Source organism: Amblyraja radiata, chromosome 41 (assembly GCF_010909765.2).
Source record: "Amblyraja radiata isolate CabotCenter1 chromosome 41, sAmbRad1.1.pri, whole genome shotgun sequence".
NCBI lineage: Eukaryota > Metazoa > Chordata > Chondrichthyes > Rajiformes > Rajidae > Amblyraja > Amblyraja radiata.
Genome location: NC_045996.1, coordinates 7,658,292 through 7,674,152, shown reverse-complemented (window position 1 = coordinate 7,674,152; position 15,861 = coordinate 7,658,292). Strand labels below are relative to the sequence as shown.

The 15,861-nt window shown below is 44.2% G+C and overlaps 1 protein-coding gene across 2 annotated transcripts in view; it reads left to right on the top strand.

Moving 5' to 3' along the window:
- The window catches only part of hnrnpul1 (heterogeneous nuclear ribonucleoprotein U like 1), a 45,096-nt gene extending 34,167 nt beyond the window's left edge, over positions 1-10,929 (top strand). Inside the window, exons 11-15 of one of the 2 annotated variants that reach the window (XM_033014428.1) lie at positions 3,288-3,456; positions 3,928-4,170; positions 5,668-5,792; positions 6,829-7,074; positions 10,045-10,929. In XM_033014428.1, the coding sequence (XP_032870319.1) occupies positions 3,288-3,456; positions 3,928-4,170; positions 5,668-5,792; positions 6,829-7,074; positions 10,045-10,158 (897 nt within the window). In that variant the 3' untranslated portion in view covers positions 10,159-10,929. Of the gene's footprint in view, positions 1-3,287; positions 3,457-3,927; positions 4,171-5,652; positions 5,793-6,828; positions 7,075-10,044 lie in introns of both variants that reach the window. The other variant, XM_033014427.1, reaches the window with a different exon arrangement.
- The last annotated feature ends 4,932 nt before the right edge of the window (positions 10,930-15,861 follow it).

Here is a 15,861-nt window from a genome sequence, read left to right as displayed (position 1 = left end):
TTTCAGATTTAAATTTCGACAGTCACATCAAATCAAACAAAATCGGCCTACTATCACCTCAAAAACATAGCAAGATTAAGAGGACTCATGTCAGCTCAAGACTTAGAAAAACTTGTACATGCCTTTATTAATAGTAGGCTAGATTATTGCAACGGTCTCCTTGCAGGTCTTCCAAAAAAAAACTGTCAGGCAGCTACAGCTTGTTCAGAACGCTGTTGCTAGAGTTCTAACAAAGACCAAAAAATTTGAGCATATTACACCAATTCTTAAATCCTTACATTGGCTCCCTGTATGTCAGAGAATTGATTTTAAAATCCTGCTGCTCACCTATAAATCACTACATGGTTTATGGCCAAAGTATATCACTGACATGTTTCCACTATATAAGCCTTCTAGACCGCTAAGATCTTCTGAAACCAATCTGCTAGTGATTCCCAGAGTAAATACAAAACATGGGAAAGCAGGATTTAGTTACTATGCAACAAATAGCTGGAATAAACTTCCTGAAGATTTAAGACTTGCCTCAACTTTGACCACTTTTTAAACAAGACTGAAAACTTTTATGTTTACTTTAGCTTTCAGCTAAATCTTAACTACATTGCACTTTTAACTTTTGCACTTTTTATAATGCATTTTTAATTTTGCTTTTCTTTTCTTTTAGTTCTTCTATTTTATTTCATTTTATTATTTCATTTATTGTATGACATGTTTTTATGTGAAGCACTTTGAGTCTGCCTCGTGTATGAAATGTGCTATATAAATAAAGTTGCCTTGCCTTGCCTTGCCTTGCCTTATGAGTTTGAGTGTGAATATTGGAAAAACAAAATTTATTCCACAAGCTATAGGATAGAATGTAGAAATGGAAAAGAACTCATCTAGGGGAGAGGAAAACAAAAACCTAAACTTTTTCACCGGCATGTTCAATTAATAAATCATCTGAAATCTGGAGTATTAGGGTATCAGGAATCTTTATGAATTACAAAAGGCACAATGGCGTAGTGGTTGAGTTGCTGCCTTACAGCGCCAGAGACCCGGGTTCGATCCTGACTATGGGTGCTGTCTGTACAGGGTCTGTACGCTCTCCCCATGACGCATGGGTTTTCTCCGGGCGCTCCGGTTTCCACCTACACAACAAAATCGTACAAGTTTGTAGCTTAATTGGCTTTGAGAAAAAATGTAAATTGCCCCTAGTATGTAGGGTGGTGTTAGTGTACGGGGATCGCTGGTCAGCATGGACTCTGGGCCGAAGCGACTGTTTGCACGATGTATCTCTAAACTAAACAAAGCATGGACACAAGTGGGCAGTGTAATTTTAAATCCCATTTGATGTGATACTTTTAATTGCAAGCTGCCTTTCTTCAAGTGAGGCAGTGTTTCTAAAAAGCTGGAGCTATGTCCTGGCTGTGTGTTTACTATATTAGTAGAGGGTTGGCTGTATTGATGTGGCCAATTTGGAGGTGGGCAGCACATCCAATGATCAAAAATGTTGAATGTAGATGGGCGCTTGATGATTGGTGTGGGCCTAAGGGGCTGTTTCTGTGCTGCACGGCTCAATGATCTGCTAATAATTCTATTCAATGGTGTTGGATCTGGGGAGAGTTGTGGTTGTGTGTTGCTTGGTTCATTCAGTGCACAGAAAGGCTGAAATTCTCAACCAGGATTATTGTTATTTGTAGTCAGGTAGCACTTGTGGGCAGTTGCTGATGGAAGGATTTTCATAATGTCAGGAACAAGCAGCCCCTCAGATCTGATATGGATACTAATGTTTCTGTGCAGTGCAAAACAAGCTGGTCTTTAAAAACCCTAATCATTAAACCATTATATCATATTCTGAATTGCAAGCAGTGCAGAGACTAACAAAGAGTTGGTTGTTTAGTTACACAGCATTGTCTACTTAAATGTTGCTCATGATTGAACATACAACAGGGTGCCCTGTTAACACTAGGATTATTTATCCAGCAAATTGCAACGTGGAATACAGTTCCACAATACAAATAACAACAATAAATCATGATGTACTTGTGTGGTGGACAGCTATTCAACCATCATCATTCTAGATGGACTAGCGGTATTATTTACAATCCTTTGGAACCAAAAGGAGTCTGAACAGATATTTCAGAAAAATACTTGCCCCCATTTTCAGATACATTTGTCAAACTAGTACTTGTTAGTTTTAATGACAAATTTTAAGGTGAAATGATGGAAAAGGAACATGCAATGAATGATTGAGAAGGAACTGCAGATGCTGGAAAAATCGAAGGTAGATAAAAATGCTGGAGAAACTCAGCAGGTGAAGCAACATCTATGGAGCGAAGGAATAGTGAAGTTTCGGGTCAAGACCCTTCTTTAGATGTATTCTAGCAAAATTACTTTACCAACATTTTCTGTTCATTAATTGTGATTTATAATTATACACATTTAAACTGTGAGCCAGTTGGACTTTGTATTAGTCAAATTGAACGGTTTTGTGCAGGGGATGCTTGTAGTGTTGTTCATTTTGCCTAGTCTTTGTTGAATTTGCTTTGTAATAGTTTAATTACTGTCATAGGACCAAGTGTTCAGAGTCCTTTAACAGATGTTGAGATCGCCTGTTTGGCAATTTGTATCGAATATCAATTTGTAGAACCTAAGACCATATGTTGAAAATAAACTCTCGTAAAATAAAAGGTAGACAGAAATGCTGGAGAAACTCAACTATGGAGCGAAGGAAATAGGCAACATTTCGGGTCGAGACCCTTCAACGAGGGTGGGGGGGGGGGGGGGGGGGAAGAAGAAAGGAAGAGGCGGAGACAGTGGGCTGAGAGAGAGCTGGGAAGGGGAGGAGAAAGCAGGGACTACCTAGAATTGGAGAAGTCAATGTTCATACTGCTGGGGTGTAAACTGTAAATCTGTATATCCCGTAAAATAAATATATGGCAAATGCTGGAAATAATAGGCAAATTGCACAGCAACTGTTAATGTTCCAGTTTCTTGCCGTTTATCTTGAATTATTGGTTTAGTATCGCCCAAATTAAGGAGCAGCAAGGATTCTTCTTAAATCTCTTTCCGCCTTGCACACAAGCCCACGTCGGATTTATGTAAACGTTTAAAACGTTGAGTACGGAGCCTCTAAATCCAGTGGTAAGTTTCTTTTGAGAGAGAGAGAGAGAGCAGAGGTGGCCACCCTGCCTGCAAGCGTGAGCTATGAGGGGGTAAAAGTGTTTATTTCGTCGTTTACAGGCCTCATTGTCTGCAAGCCAAGCAACAAATAATCAACAATTTTGCCTCTTCTTTGTCACCATTGCTAGACAAATGTTTATGGATCAGCACAGAGACGAAAAATGCGTCCTTTTGAAGGGTTTCAACGCAAGGCTATTGTAATTTGTCCCACGGATGACGATTTAAAAGAACGAACAATAAAGCGCACTGATGAGGAAGGGAAGGATGTTCCTGATCATGCAGTTTTAGAAATGAAAGGTAGGAATCTAGAAATGCAAATCCTGTTTTTTTAAATATAAAAAAACAGTTGGAAGGAAAAAAAAGCATCAAGTCAGAGAGCTCTTTTCCCCTTCATCCTTTGTTACTTATCCCGCATCAAACCCATTTCACCATCTCTTCCCTCTTGCCAGACGTACTGTAGAGCTGAGGTCAGTACACTGAGAATGTTATGGGGATCACCAGATTCTCCGATTGATGTGATATCCATAAATGCATTGATGATAACCAGTTTCCATTTTGTGCCAAATGGAAATTAAGAACCAGTTTTCTGGAGTCTGCAGCACCTTTATTTTCTTTGAACCCTGCTTTCTCCCAGTGACAAGTGGTGTTGGCACACTGGCGCCAAGGTCCGTCCTGTGGCGGCTCGATTTATAGGTTTTGCCAGTTCTGGGTGATGCCATTAACTTGTACCTTCTCGCTGTGTCTTGTCTTCTCTTTTGTGGCATGCAGCGAACTTCACCCTGCCCGTGGTGGACGAGTTCCTCGATGGCGTGTCCTACGTGGAGCTGCAGAAGGAGGAGTCGCAGAAGCTGGTGAGCGAGTACAATGATGAAGGAAAGAGGGCCGGCCCTCCCCCCGATAAACGCTTCGACAACCGGTCTTCAGGCTTCCGCGGGCGCGGAAACTTCAACCGATTTGACAATCGCGGCGGGCAGGCATCTCGTGGCTTCACCCGTGGTGGGTTCCGAGGAGGTTAGTAATTATTGCTCCACATTAACATATGAGCGTTTGAAGGCACTGGGCCTGTACTCACTGCAGTTCAGAAGCATGAGGGGACATCATTGAAACTTACAGAATAGTGAAAGGCCTAGATAGAGTGAATGTGAAGAAGATGTTTCCACTAGTGGGAGAGTCTAGGATCAGAAGCCATAGCCTCAGAATAAAAAGAAGTACCTTTAGAAAGGAGATGAGGAGGAATTTCCTTAAGTCGGACGGTGGTGAATCTGTAATTCGTTGCCACAAACGGCTGTGGAGGCCAAGTCAATATATATTTTTACGCCAGAGATTGACAGATCCTTGATTAGTACGGGTGTCGGGTTACAGGGCGAAGACAGGAGAATGGGGTTTAGAGGGAAAGATAGATCAGCCATGATTGGATGGAGGAGTAGACTTGATGGGCCAAATGGCCTAGTCCTGCTCCTCGAACTTATGAACATAAACTATCCCAGTTAATGCTGAACTGCTTTGGAAGTTGTGAATATTATTTATATACAGTTCCGTTTAGAAATTTTACTAGATGCTGAACGAGAATTTTATTTCCAGTGACCCGATCATTACCTGGGCAGCGCCATGGCATAGCTAGTGAAGCTCTTGTTCAATGGCTCCCAGCAACCTGGGTGCAATCCTGAACTCCTGTCTGCGTGATGTTTGCACAATCACCTGTGAAATACCATAAGACATAGGAGCCATTTGGTCTGCTCCGCCGTTCGATCGTGGCTGATCTATTTTCCCTTCCTGTCTTCTCACTGTAACCTTTGACGTCCTGACGAAACAAGAATTTTCCTATGCCAACTTGGGATTTCATTCCATGCACCAAAAATGTGTGGATTAGTAGGCTAATTGACCACTGTGAATTGCCCCTTGATGTATATCTGAATGGCAGAATCTAGCAGGGAACTGATGTGAATATGGAGAGAATAAGATGGGTTAGAATAAATGTGAAACTGGGTGCTTAATTGTCAGCATTGACGTGGTGGGTCGAATGGCCTGGTTCACTGCCGTTATAACCCAATGACTATATGCCAAACATAACACCAGATCCTTCAGGTTTGAAGCACTCGTGTGAAGGCTCATAAAAACCAAGAGCTTGTTTCCTCAAAAAAATGCAGCCGACTGGAAACATTTGAAGATGTTGAAAATTCAGCGGCGACCAGAAAGACGCTACGACTCTTTGGAGACCTCTCACGACCATGGGAGACCACTCACGACTACAGACTGTATGGTCGTGAGAGGTCGCCAGGGGTCGCCTGTATGGTCGTGAGAGTCTTGGCGTCTTTCTGGTCGCTGCTGAGTTTTCAACATGTTGAAATTTTTCGGCGACCTATGACGGGTGCCAGCAGTCGCCTGTAAAGGTCGCGTAAGTAGGACAGGCCCACTACTTGTTACTATTTAACAATTGGTGGATAGTCCTTTGCCTGTTATGCATACAACTTGCATGTCTCTTTTTAAATGTAGGTTTTAACCATGCAGGTAACCCACCTAACCGCTGGCCCAACAACAACAACAACAGCAGTCGCGGTACCTACAGTCGCTCCCCGAGCTACAACCAGACGCGTCCAACCACCTACAACAAGACCGCCTACACCCAGAGCCTGGTAATTGCTGTCAAATAATTAAATGGACGAGAGCGGGTCAGTCATCTGGAAATTAGCGTTTCAATTTTTATGGAAGGTGGAGGAAGTAGTGAGCAGCAATGTTGCAGGATTTCTCTCAATGCCAGCGGTGAAAACAGGAAGAGCTTGCATTTATACAGGAGTGACCCCCTCCCTACTTCTTCTTGTGTATGGCGTGCACAGCCTAAAGTTGTAGGATAACTTGTTCTATTTGATTGTGCACACCGGGTTGATTGCATTCGTCGAAACAAAGCGGACCTTGTGAAGGTTGCAATCGTCAAACCCCCCCCCCTCACTACTGTCACCATGCTACAGAACAGTCCTCCCAGAAGCTCGGGTGTAGTCCTGATCTTCCAGCCTGCCTCTCGTACTTATTTTTCAATTTGCGCTTTCTCTGTTACTAATGGTGTAACACTATATTCTCCACTCTTTATTTTTCTCTGCACAACCCGTTATGCTTATGTATGACTTGATTGTGCTCGCGTAGGGCATGATTTGACTGGATCGCACGCAAACAAAGTTTCCTACTGTACTTCAGTGTAAGTGACAATAATAAACCAAAAACACATAGCCCAAAAACAGGGGGAAAGGGACCACGGGGAAGGCCAGGCGCATCTGTGGGGAGAGGTACTGACTTAATATTCATTCACCTGTCAGCCAGTGCTTCCTGTACTGGATATCTTTCCTCGGTTGAATTTATTTGTGTGTCAATAATACTAAACATCTTAAACAGTTGAACTCTGCAACCGCTGCCTCACGCCACGAGAGCCCTCAGTTTGATTCTGTCATCAGGTGCTGCCTGTGTGGAGTTTGCACGTTTCCCCTGTGCCACATGAGTCTTCTCCCACATCCCAAAGACGTGCGGTTTGTAGGTTAATTGGCCCTCATGTGTAGAGTGGATGAGAAAATGGAATAAACCTTGTGTGAATGATGGGCAGTGGGCTGAAGGGGCCTGATTCCGTGCTGTATCTCTTCAAAAACTAAAAAACAAACTTTACATGTTTTGTTCCTACTTCAGCCAGCGCCAGCTGCACCGACGGCCACGCCGACCCCTGCACCTGCACCGCTAGTTCCTGCCCCGGCGCCAGCTCCCCCGGCTCCAGCAACCTACGGGCAGAGTTATGCCCAGAGCTATAATCAAGCATACAATCCTAATTATAGCTACGGCACCTATGGCAACTATGGGAACTACAACCAAACCTACACTCAGCCCCAAGCTGCAACACAGGCCTACAGCCAGCAATATCCAAACCAGTACCAGCAGGTGAGTGCCTGAATTGTTCTCTAGGCCATCTGGTTGTTATAAAATCATGAGTCCCGCTGAGTTACTCCAGCTTTTTGTGCCTATCTTTGGTTTAAACCAAATATACTCAAGCAAGATAGACCACTCCTACAAAATCCAATGGACTGACGTGTAGTACGCAACGGAATGTCACTTCCACCATTTTAGGAATAAGACCCCGACCTCCATTATGCCTCTGTATCTTTGGTTTAAACCAGCATCTGCAGTTCGTTCCTTCGGCCCAACTTGCCCGCACAGACCAACGTGTCTCATCTACACTAGTCCCTTAATTGTTGGCAAACTTAATACGGGGCCATTTGAAGCCAGTGCATGGCCAGGCCAGAAACAGGCTGCTGAGATGATTGAAGTGGGGCAGGGCAGACCCTGGTTTTTGGAGTGGATTGTGCTCTTATGGATGTCTGGGCAAATTGGGTATTATGCCCAATCTCTCAAAAGCATTGAGTAAAACACACATGTTTGAATAAAGCACAAACTCCGATTCACCCCAACCCCATTGCAGACATGGCACTTTGTCTATGGAACTGGTGTGCTACATGCAGAGAACTATATTCTGCACTTTGCATCTTCCCTTTGCTCTTTAGAACTTAGAACTGTACAGTACAGAAAATGAACCTTCAGCCCCCACAATGTTTGTGCCGAATATGATGCCAAGTTAAACTGATCTGTACATAGATAGATAGATAGATAGATAGATAGATAGATAGATAGATAGACAGACAGACAGACAGACAGACAGACAGACAGACAGACAGACTTTATTGTCATTCAGACCGAAGTCTCAACGAAAGTTCAGCAGTCATACATATAATACAATAAAAACAACAATAAACACATATTAACATCCACCACAGTGAGTCCACCCCACATCTCCTCACTGTGATGGAGGCAAAATTAGGTCTGCAGTCTCTTCCCTCCTCTTCTCCCTCTGCGCTGAGGCGATACCCCCGGGCGATGTTACAAATCAGTCCCGCGGCTCAAACACCGCGGCCCGGGGTGGTTGAAGCTGCCGCCCACCAGTCCTGTAGACGCAGCCGCTGGCCCGCGGCCGAACCCCGGACTCAGGCCACCACCGCCAGAACACCGTCCCAGCCACCTTCACGTGAGTACCGTACCGTCTTCAGCCTCGGGCTGGGCCGCCCCGACATGGGCGCCGAACCTCCCCCGGGCCGGGCCGCCCCGACATGGGCGCCGAACCTCCCCCGGGCTGGGCCGCCCCGACATGGGCACCGAACCTCCCCCGGGCTGGGCCGCCCCGACATGGGCGCCGAACCTCCCCCGGGCCGGGCCGCCCCGACATGGGCGCCGAACCTCCCCCGGGCCGGGCCGCCCCGACATGGGCGCCGAACCTCCCCCGGGCCGGGCCGCCCCGACATGGGCGCCGAACCTCCCCCAGGCTGGGCCACCCCGACATGGGCGCCGAACCTCCCCCGGGCCGGGCCGCCCCGACATGGGCGTCGCTTCTCCCTCTGGCCGGGCTGCCCCGACTTGGGCGTCGCTTCTCCCTGATGCATATCCTTCTATTCCTTCCACTTCCATGTGCCTATCTAAAATCCTCTTGTCCGCATCCACCACCACCCCTGCCGATCTGTTGCAGGCCTCCGTCACTCTGTGCTTTAAACACAAACTTGCCCCCTTGCATTTCCATTAAATTTCCCCTTTCACCTTATAACGATGCCTTTAGTTGGACATTAACTCCCTGGGGATAAAGGTTCTGATTGCCTTCCCTATATATGACTCATAATATGTACTTCCATCGTCTATCTTCAACCTTCGATGTTCCAGGGAATCCATCTCATGTTCTTGAGTTTGACAAATAAAATTATATATAGTATTATCTGATCAGATTAGATAGCATGCAAATGTAAGCTTTTCACTGTACCTCGGTGCATGTGACGTAAGAGCGGGAGTTGGTTTAAACAGAGGCATAATGGAGGTCGGGGTCTTATTCCTAAAATGGCGGACTACACGCCAGTGGAGTGGTTTAGTTTAGAGATACAGCGTGGAAATGGGTCTTAAAATCCACCAAGTCCATGCCAACCGATGATCACCCATGCACACTAGTTCCATCCTATACACGAGGGACAATTTACAGAGGCCAAGTGCCATGTCACAAATCTGCATGTCATTGGAATATGGGATGAAACCGGAGTACTCTGAGAAAACCCACGGGGAGAACGTACAAACGCCATACAGATCACGGGATCGAACGTGGGTCTCTGGGCGCTGCGAGGAAGAAACTTTACTGCTGCGTCACCATGCCACCCAGAATTCCTTTACTCCAGTACTTTGTGTTTTAGTCAAGAGAGTTTTATTGTCATGTGTCCCAAATAGGACAATGAAATTCTTGCTTGGTGCAGCTCAACAGGATATTGTAAGCGGAATACAGAACAGTTCTGTGTGTCTGTATACCATAGACCATATATATACACATATAAATAAACAGATAAAGTGCAGTAGGCTGTTATAGTTCAGAGTTTGTTTGATGTCGTGTTTAATAGCCTGATGGCTGTGGGGAAGAAGCTGTTCCTGAACCTGGATGTTCCTGATTTCAGGCTCCTGTACCTTCTTCCCGATAGCAACGGAGAGATGAGTGTGTGGCCAGGATGGTGTGGGTCTTTGGTGATGTTGGCTGCCTTTTTGAGGCAGAGACTGCGATAGATCGCTTCGATGGTGGGTAGGTTAGAGCCGATGATGGACTGGGCAGTGGTCACAACTTTCTGCATTCTTTTCCGCTCCTGGTCGTTCAAGTTGCCGAACCAAGCCACGATGCAACCGGTCAGCATGCTCAAACCATGTGACTCCTAGAACCAATACCCTGACCTAATGAAATATTTATTTTAAAGATTTTTTTTTTCATTCTTCTTGGACTCACTCCGAAATGTCTCGGTTCTCTGCTGATTTAACATTGTCCATATTTTGTTTGTTCTCCAGTATGCGCAGCAGTGGAGCCAGTATTACCAGAACCAGAATCAGTGGAATCAATACTACGGAAACTACAACTATGGGAATTACTCAGGAGGATCCCAAGGCTCCGGGACACAGTAAATGCTGAAGCTTTTGCCCAAACCATTTTTTAAAAAGAAAAACAGAATAATTCTATGAGCAGTCGGTTGTACAAAGATTTAAAAGCTCTGTTTGGGTCTGTGACACACCTCAATTTTCTGGCATTTTCTTGTGTCATATAGTAGTAGTGATTGTAAAATTAAAGAAAAGATGCAAAAGGAATAATTAAACAATTTAAGATTCTGAGATGTTTAATGTAATGACGTCTTTTTAGATTTTTATGTAACTTTTTACTTGTCGGTAAGCTATTTTGTCAAGATAAATAATGACAAAACTTCAAAAACAATTGGGTGATACTTCGAATATGTTAACTTTTTTATATAATGTATAAGGTTCATGTCTTTGCTTGTGCTTTTCTGTTGAGTCTGTTTGAAACTGCTTTTGTATCTGGGATAAAGTTAAGATTTAACAACCTACAAAGCTTTTGGTGTTATTGCTCTCGATTATGTCTTACAAGGATTTGTGTTTACGCCGTGTCTAATGAAGGCCTCGAGGAATATCTTTGATGGTGACATTGGTTTTTAGTATTGTTTTGACAAGGAATGCTCAGAACTATCTCTGATTTCGCTTGTAAATAGACGGGAAATCAGCCGACTAAACAAACACTCCAGATATATATGTACAAACAAAACACATCAGAATATCTTTCAGGCATTTGATTTCTTTCACCGCCAGTTTGGCCAGCAAACTGAAAAGTTGTCTTCCATCACTAGAAGCGGACAAACATACTGTTAATAAAATCAAATCTGCCTATCTTTCAGCTTTGGGTGTTTTTTACCTCACTTGCTTTCTAGACTTCAAGCAGGCGTGTGAGAGATACTTGTAAGAGTCGCCTCCAGGTGAGGTGATTTGGCTAGTTGTCTCCCTGTGTATATGGAGCTGTGACTCCAGCCTTTCATTCTGCCTTGCATTGTCAAAGTAATCAAAAATAGGAACCTATTTGGTCTGAAATGGCCACATGTTCCTGATCTTGATTCTTGTGTTTGTCCGACTTACCCACTTATTCCAAATCTAAATTAACCATCACTGTAGCAGGCTGGATAGCTTCTTTCTGTGTGGTGTCATTTTCAAAATGGGTAGTTGACATACTGTGTTCAATTTGGATCCATTGCCATTGTAACCTTTGATTATACATCAGCTTGCTGTCACTTTGGAGTGTGGAAGCTTATCCCAGGGCATAGAAATTGTCGACTTCCCTTGATGGTGAATAAATGATCCCTGAATAAGTTGCAGAACATTACATGCCAGAAATATTCCAGCTTTGATTCCCAATCGGTGTGTGGTTAGGAGGACGAACTATAACTAGCTTAATGCCCCTGTCCCACTTAGGAAACTTGAACGGAAACCTCTGGAGACTTTGTGCCCAACCCAAGGTTTCTGTGAAGTTCCTGGAGGTTTTTTGTCAGTCTCCCTACCTGCATCCACTACCTGCAACCTCCGGGAACCGCACGGAAACCTTGGGTGGGGCGCAAAGTCTCCAGAGGTTTCTGTTCAGGTTTCCTAAGTGGGACACGGGCATTAGTGCTATCTTCACAGCCTAGGCAGTAATCTGCTAGATGGACACAGTGGGTCAGGCAGCATCTCTGAAGAAAAGGAATAGATGATGTTTCTGGTCGAGACCCTTCATCAGACACTATCCTTCAAACACAGTAGCCAGGTGGGGTAGATTGCACGATGTTTGGTTTCTCAGTCCATGGATTTCAATTTAAATGTCGTGTGGGATCTTGGGGGAAAGGTAAGTGAGAGCCATGGGAAACATACTTGCTTTGAAAGATTGTAACAAGCTGCACAGTGGCGCAGCGGTAGAGTTGCAGCCTTACAGCACCACAGACCCAGGTTCGATCCTGACTACGGGTGCTGTCTGTACGGAGTTTGTACGTTTTACGCGTGACTGCGTGGATTTTCTCCGAGATCTTCGGCTTCCTCCCAAACTCCAGAGACGTGCAGGTTTGTAGGTTAATTAGGTTGGGAAATGTATAAATTGTCCCTGGTGTGAGTGTGTTGGCTGGTGTTTGTGCGGGGATCACTGGTGGGCATGGTCTCGGTTGACCGAAGGGCCTGTTTCCGCGCTGTATCTCTAAACTAACCGGGTTGGCCCCACAAAGCAGAACGTAGGTAAATTTATGTTGCCTATTGATGCTATGTCAGTGACAAGCTGCCATGCTGTTATCAGTGATGACCAACACAGGGTGGTTTGAAGGTCATCAGTATGAGGTACCAAACCAAGGGTTCTGATGGGAGATTTAAAGTCCCTAGGAGGAATGCAAGGTAGCTGGTATTCTCTTGATGGCATTTAATTTAAAAGTTCATAGTTATAGACATGAAATTGTTTGTTGTGGTATGTTGCATTGTGAAGAAAAAAAATTGGTGAATTTTGTTTTCCATTAGTCACTGTTTGCCTATTAGAATAGAAGACTGACCTCGACAAAGACTAGTTATTGCCAAGAATTTTATCCCATTGGTTTCTACTGCAAATGTGATCACGAAATGCCTATGTACGGTCAGGCTGTTGATCTAGATTAAATGCTTCACAGTATGAGACTGCGTGCTTCCTTTCCCTAACGCTGCCTGCTATTTAACGCTACCTTTGGATAAGTACTGAACTTGTTGCTCTGTGATTACATTGGTGCTTTGTTATTCTGCCTAAAACTGAACAATTATGTCGCATCGGAAAAAAAGTTATTAAAACATGCATTATTAAACTCAGCTGCACATTGTTTGCAATTAGTTGTTCGAATGTTCAGCAGCTGGGTCCCTCAGACCTCAATGACACCCTGTGGGATAATGAAACTGGATCTTCCATGTGTAGTTGTGACTGGTTTGGTTTCTAACGGGTCCAATTTAGGATTCTAGTCCTGCGTTCACCTTTTTATTGGCAAACCTGAGAGGGGCCAAGGATGTCCAGCATGTTATCGGTGGAAGTATTGCTGCATCCTAAAGGGGCTGTCCCACTTGGGCGACCTAATTGGCGAGTTTAGAAGAGTTTGAAAAAAATGACATGTTGAAGACCTCCTTCGACTATGTAGAATAAGACCTCCTTCAACGAGCTACGACTAACTGGGAAAATTGAACACCAAATAGTGAAGACGACCTCTTTCGATCTCCTTCGACTATGATGAAGACTATCTTCGACTAGCTTTCGACTACCCTCAATTACCTACGACTAACTAACTACGACTAAACCTACCTGTAAAAAAAGTATCCATTTTTTTTCCATGGTGACCTTTTTTTACTCGTGGGCATTTTTTAACATATCGAAAAAAACTTTGTGACCTAGCTGAGGCCTCGAGTACGAGGAGACCACTCTCGAGCATGAAGGAGAGTTACGAAGACCTCCTAGGACCTCGTGTCGACCATGCTGTGAGTATGAAACTCGCCAGAACTAGCGGATTAGGTTGCCCCAGTGGGACAGCCCCTTTAGTTGTACAGGTGTACCGGGAATCAATACCTGAAGGTTTCATCCCAACTGCTGCTTGTGCTGAGATGTGAATCCAGCAAGATTCCCAGAGACTTCCTTGATGCTTGTTCTATCTCTGGATACTACCCTTTGGTTGGAAAACAGATAGGCTGCATACCTGCCTTTACGTATGTGGTAAAACTGAAGACTATTTGTTGGATTGATTAGTGCGAGAGATATCACAGGTTTTATTTGTATTTTCACACCACTTTTCACATTCTCGGGGGACTCGCAAAGGAATTTGTCATCAGTGAACAAGGACATACAGTGCATTCAGAAGGTATTCAGACCCCTTCACTTTTTCCACATTTTGTTATGTTATTTTAAAATGGATTAAATTCATTTTCTTTTTATCATCAATCTACACACAATACCCCAGAATGAAGAAGTGAAAATGTGTTTAGAACTACTAAACATGACTACTTTCATTTACATTACATTGCTGTGTCCAAAACATTATGGGCCTTGAAATGGGGGAGGGAGGGGGGAAGATGGGACTATGTATAAACACTGCTGTAATTTCTTTGTCCAAAACATTATGGAGGGCACTGTAGGTAGGTGACGTTTAGACGGTCCTGACACAAAACATTACCTATCTATGTTCTGCAGAGATACAACCTGACCCTCTGATATACTCCAGCGCTTTGTGTTCGCTGAATTCTAGTTGAAGTGACTCCAAACCTTAGAATTGATGGTGGAGTCTTTACAGGAAATTCACTACTGGTTTCAGACACACAAACCAGGGAATACATTTCCCGTCAAGTTTCATTAGAATTTTGTGTGTCAGAGATCGCCTCTTTTTGTCATATTCAAGACAGTACCTGCTCAGCGTTCTCAATTTCTAATGAGAAAACCATCAACACTGCTGCTGCCCATCCCAGGAATCTGATGAACTTTTGTTCAACAACCTCCATTGCTCGTACATTCTGGGAGGGAGAACCCAATGCTATATACAATATTTAATGTGGGGTCTCAGCAGGGCTCTCTATATTTGTACTCAAAGCTATAAAGGCCAACTCGCCGTTTGATATCTTGCAACCCTTTGTATCTCAAACTTGATATCAGGCTCTGTTTTCCAAGACCAAAGCAAGACCAAATCCAGAGACAGTTGAAGCAAGTACGAGAAGAGCATTTGGAAGGAGATGGGCCAAACACACAGCCTATGCCACCAGTGTCCCTCTCCCTGACTCTTAGTCTGATGACGGGTCTAGACCCGAAACATCGCCTATTCCTTTTCTCCAGAAATACTGCCTGGCCCGTTGAGTTACTCCAGCATTTTGTCTATCACAAACGACTAGCTTGGATAGGGCATCTTGGCCGCATGGATGAGTTGTGCCGAAAGTTCTGTGTCCGTGCTGTTTAGGTCTTATTACTTTGACCAAATTTCCCATCTTGTAACACTCGTCTTAGGTTTGGAGGAAGTAATTCAATTTGCTGGTTGCTTATTAATGTCAGCCATGCTGGTACACTGACACGCAAACTAAAATGGGAGCATCAGGTCTGAAATGCAAACAGTTGCGACTGTGTTTTACACAGCCATGCGCTGGCACATCAGCCCCTCGCTCTATCTCTCTCACAGCTCTGGACTTCACTCATCCAAACCTGCAATGGCCCTCAACTTTATTACCTGCTGAATCCACGCAAGGGTACCGACCCGAAGCGTCACCCATCCATGTTCTTCAGGGACGCTGATTGACCCACTGAGTTACTCCAGCACTTGGTGTCTTTTTGTAAGCCAGCATCTGCAGTTCCTTGTTTCCAACTCTTTCCAGTGGTTGGGATAACAATCTTTTTAAAATGTTATATATTAGTTATCAAGTATGAGTAATTAAGAATAGTAGTATAGTTCCACTTCCCTTAGAGTTGAAATTTACATAAGCTCGTACATTTAAGTCGATTAACAGGATTCAAAGGGATTTGATTAAACGTATTTTCAACTAGTGGGCGATAGAAGTCTAGAACTCAGGACCAGAGGTTGGAACCATTGCTTAGAAAAAATAGTAAGATGTGCACTTTAAAAACTAATCTAGGAAATCAACCTTGTCCGTGGTTTATCCCAAAGATCCTACAGCGAGCAAGATAGATCACTCGACGAAAAAGACGTAGTACGGTCATGGGCAGATTCATGGGTAATTTTCGGCCCCATTTCCGTAACCGGCTTCCGTCTCCACACCAAAGATCCCGTAGGATAATAGTGCGGAGACGGAAGCCGGTTACGGAAACATCCT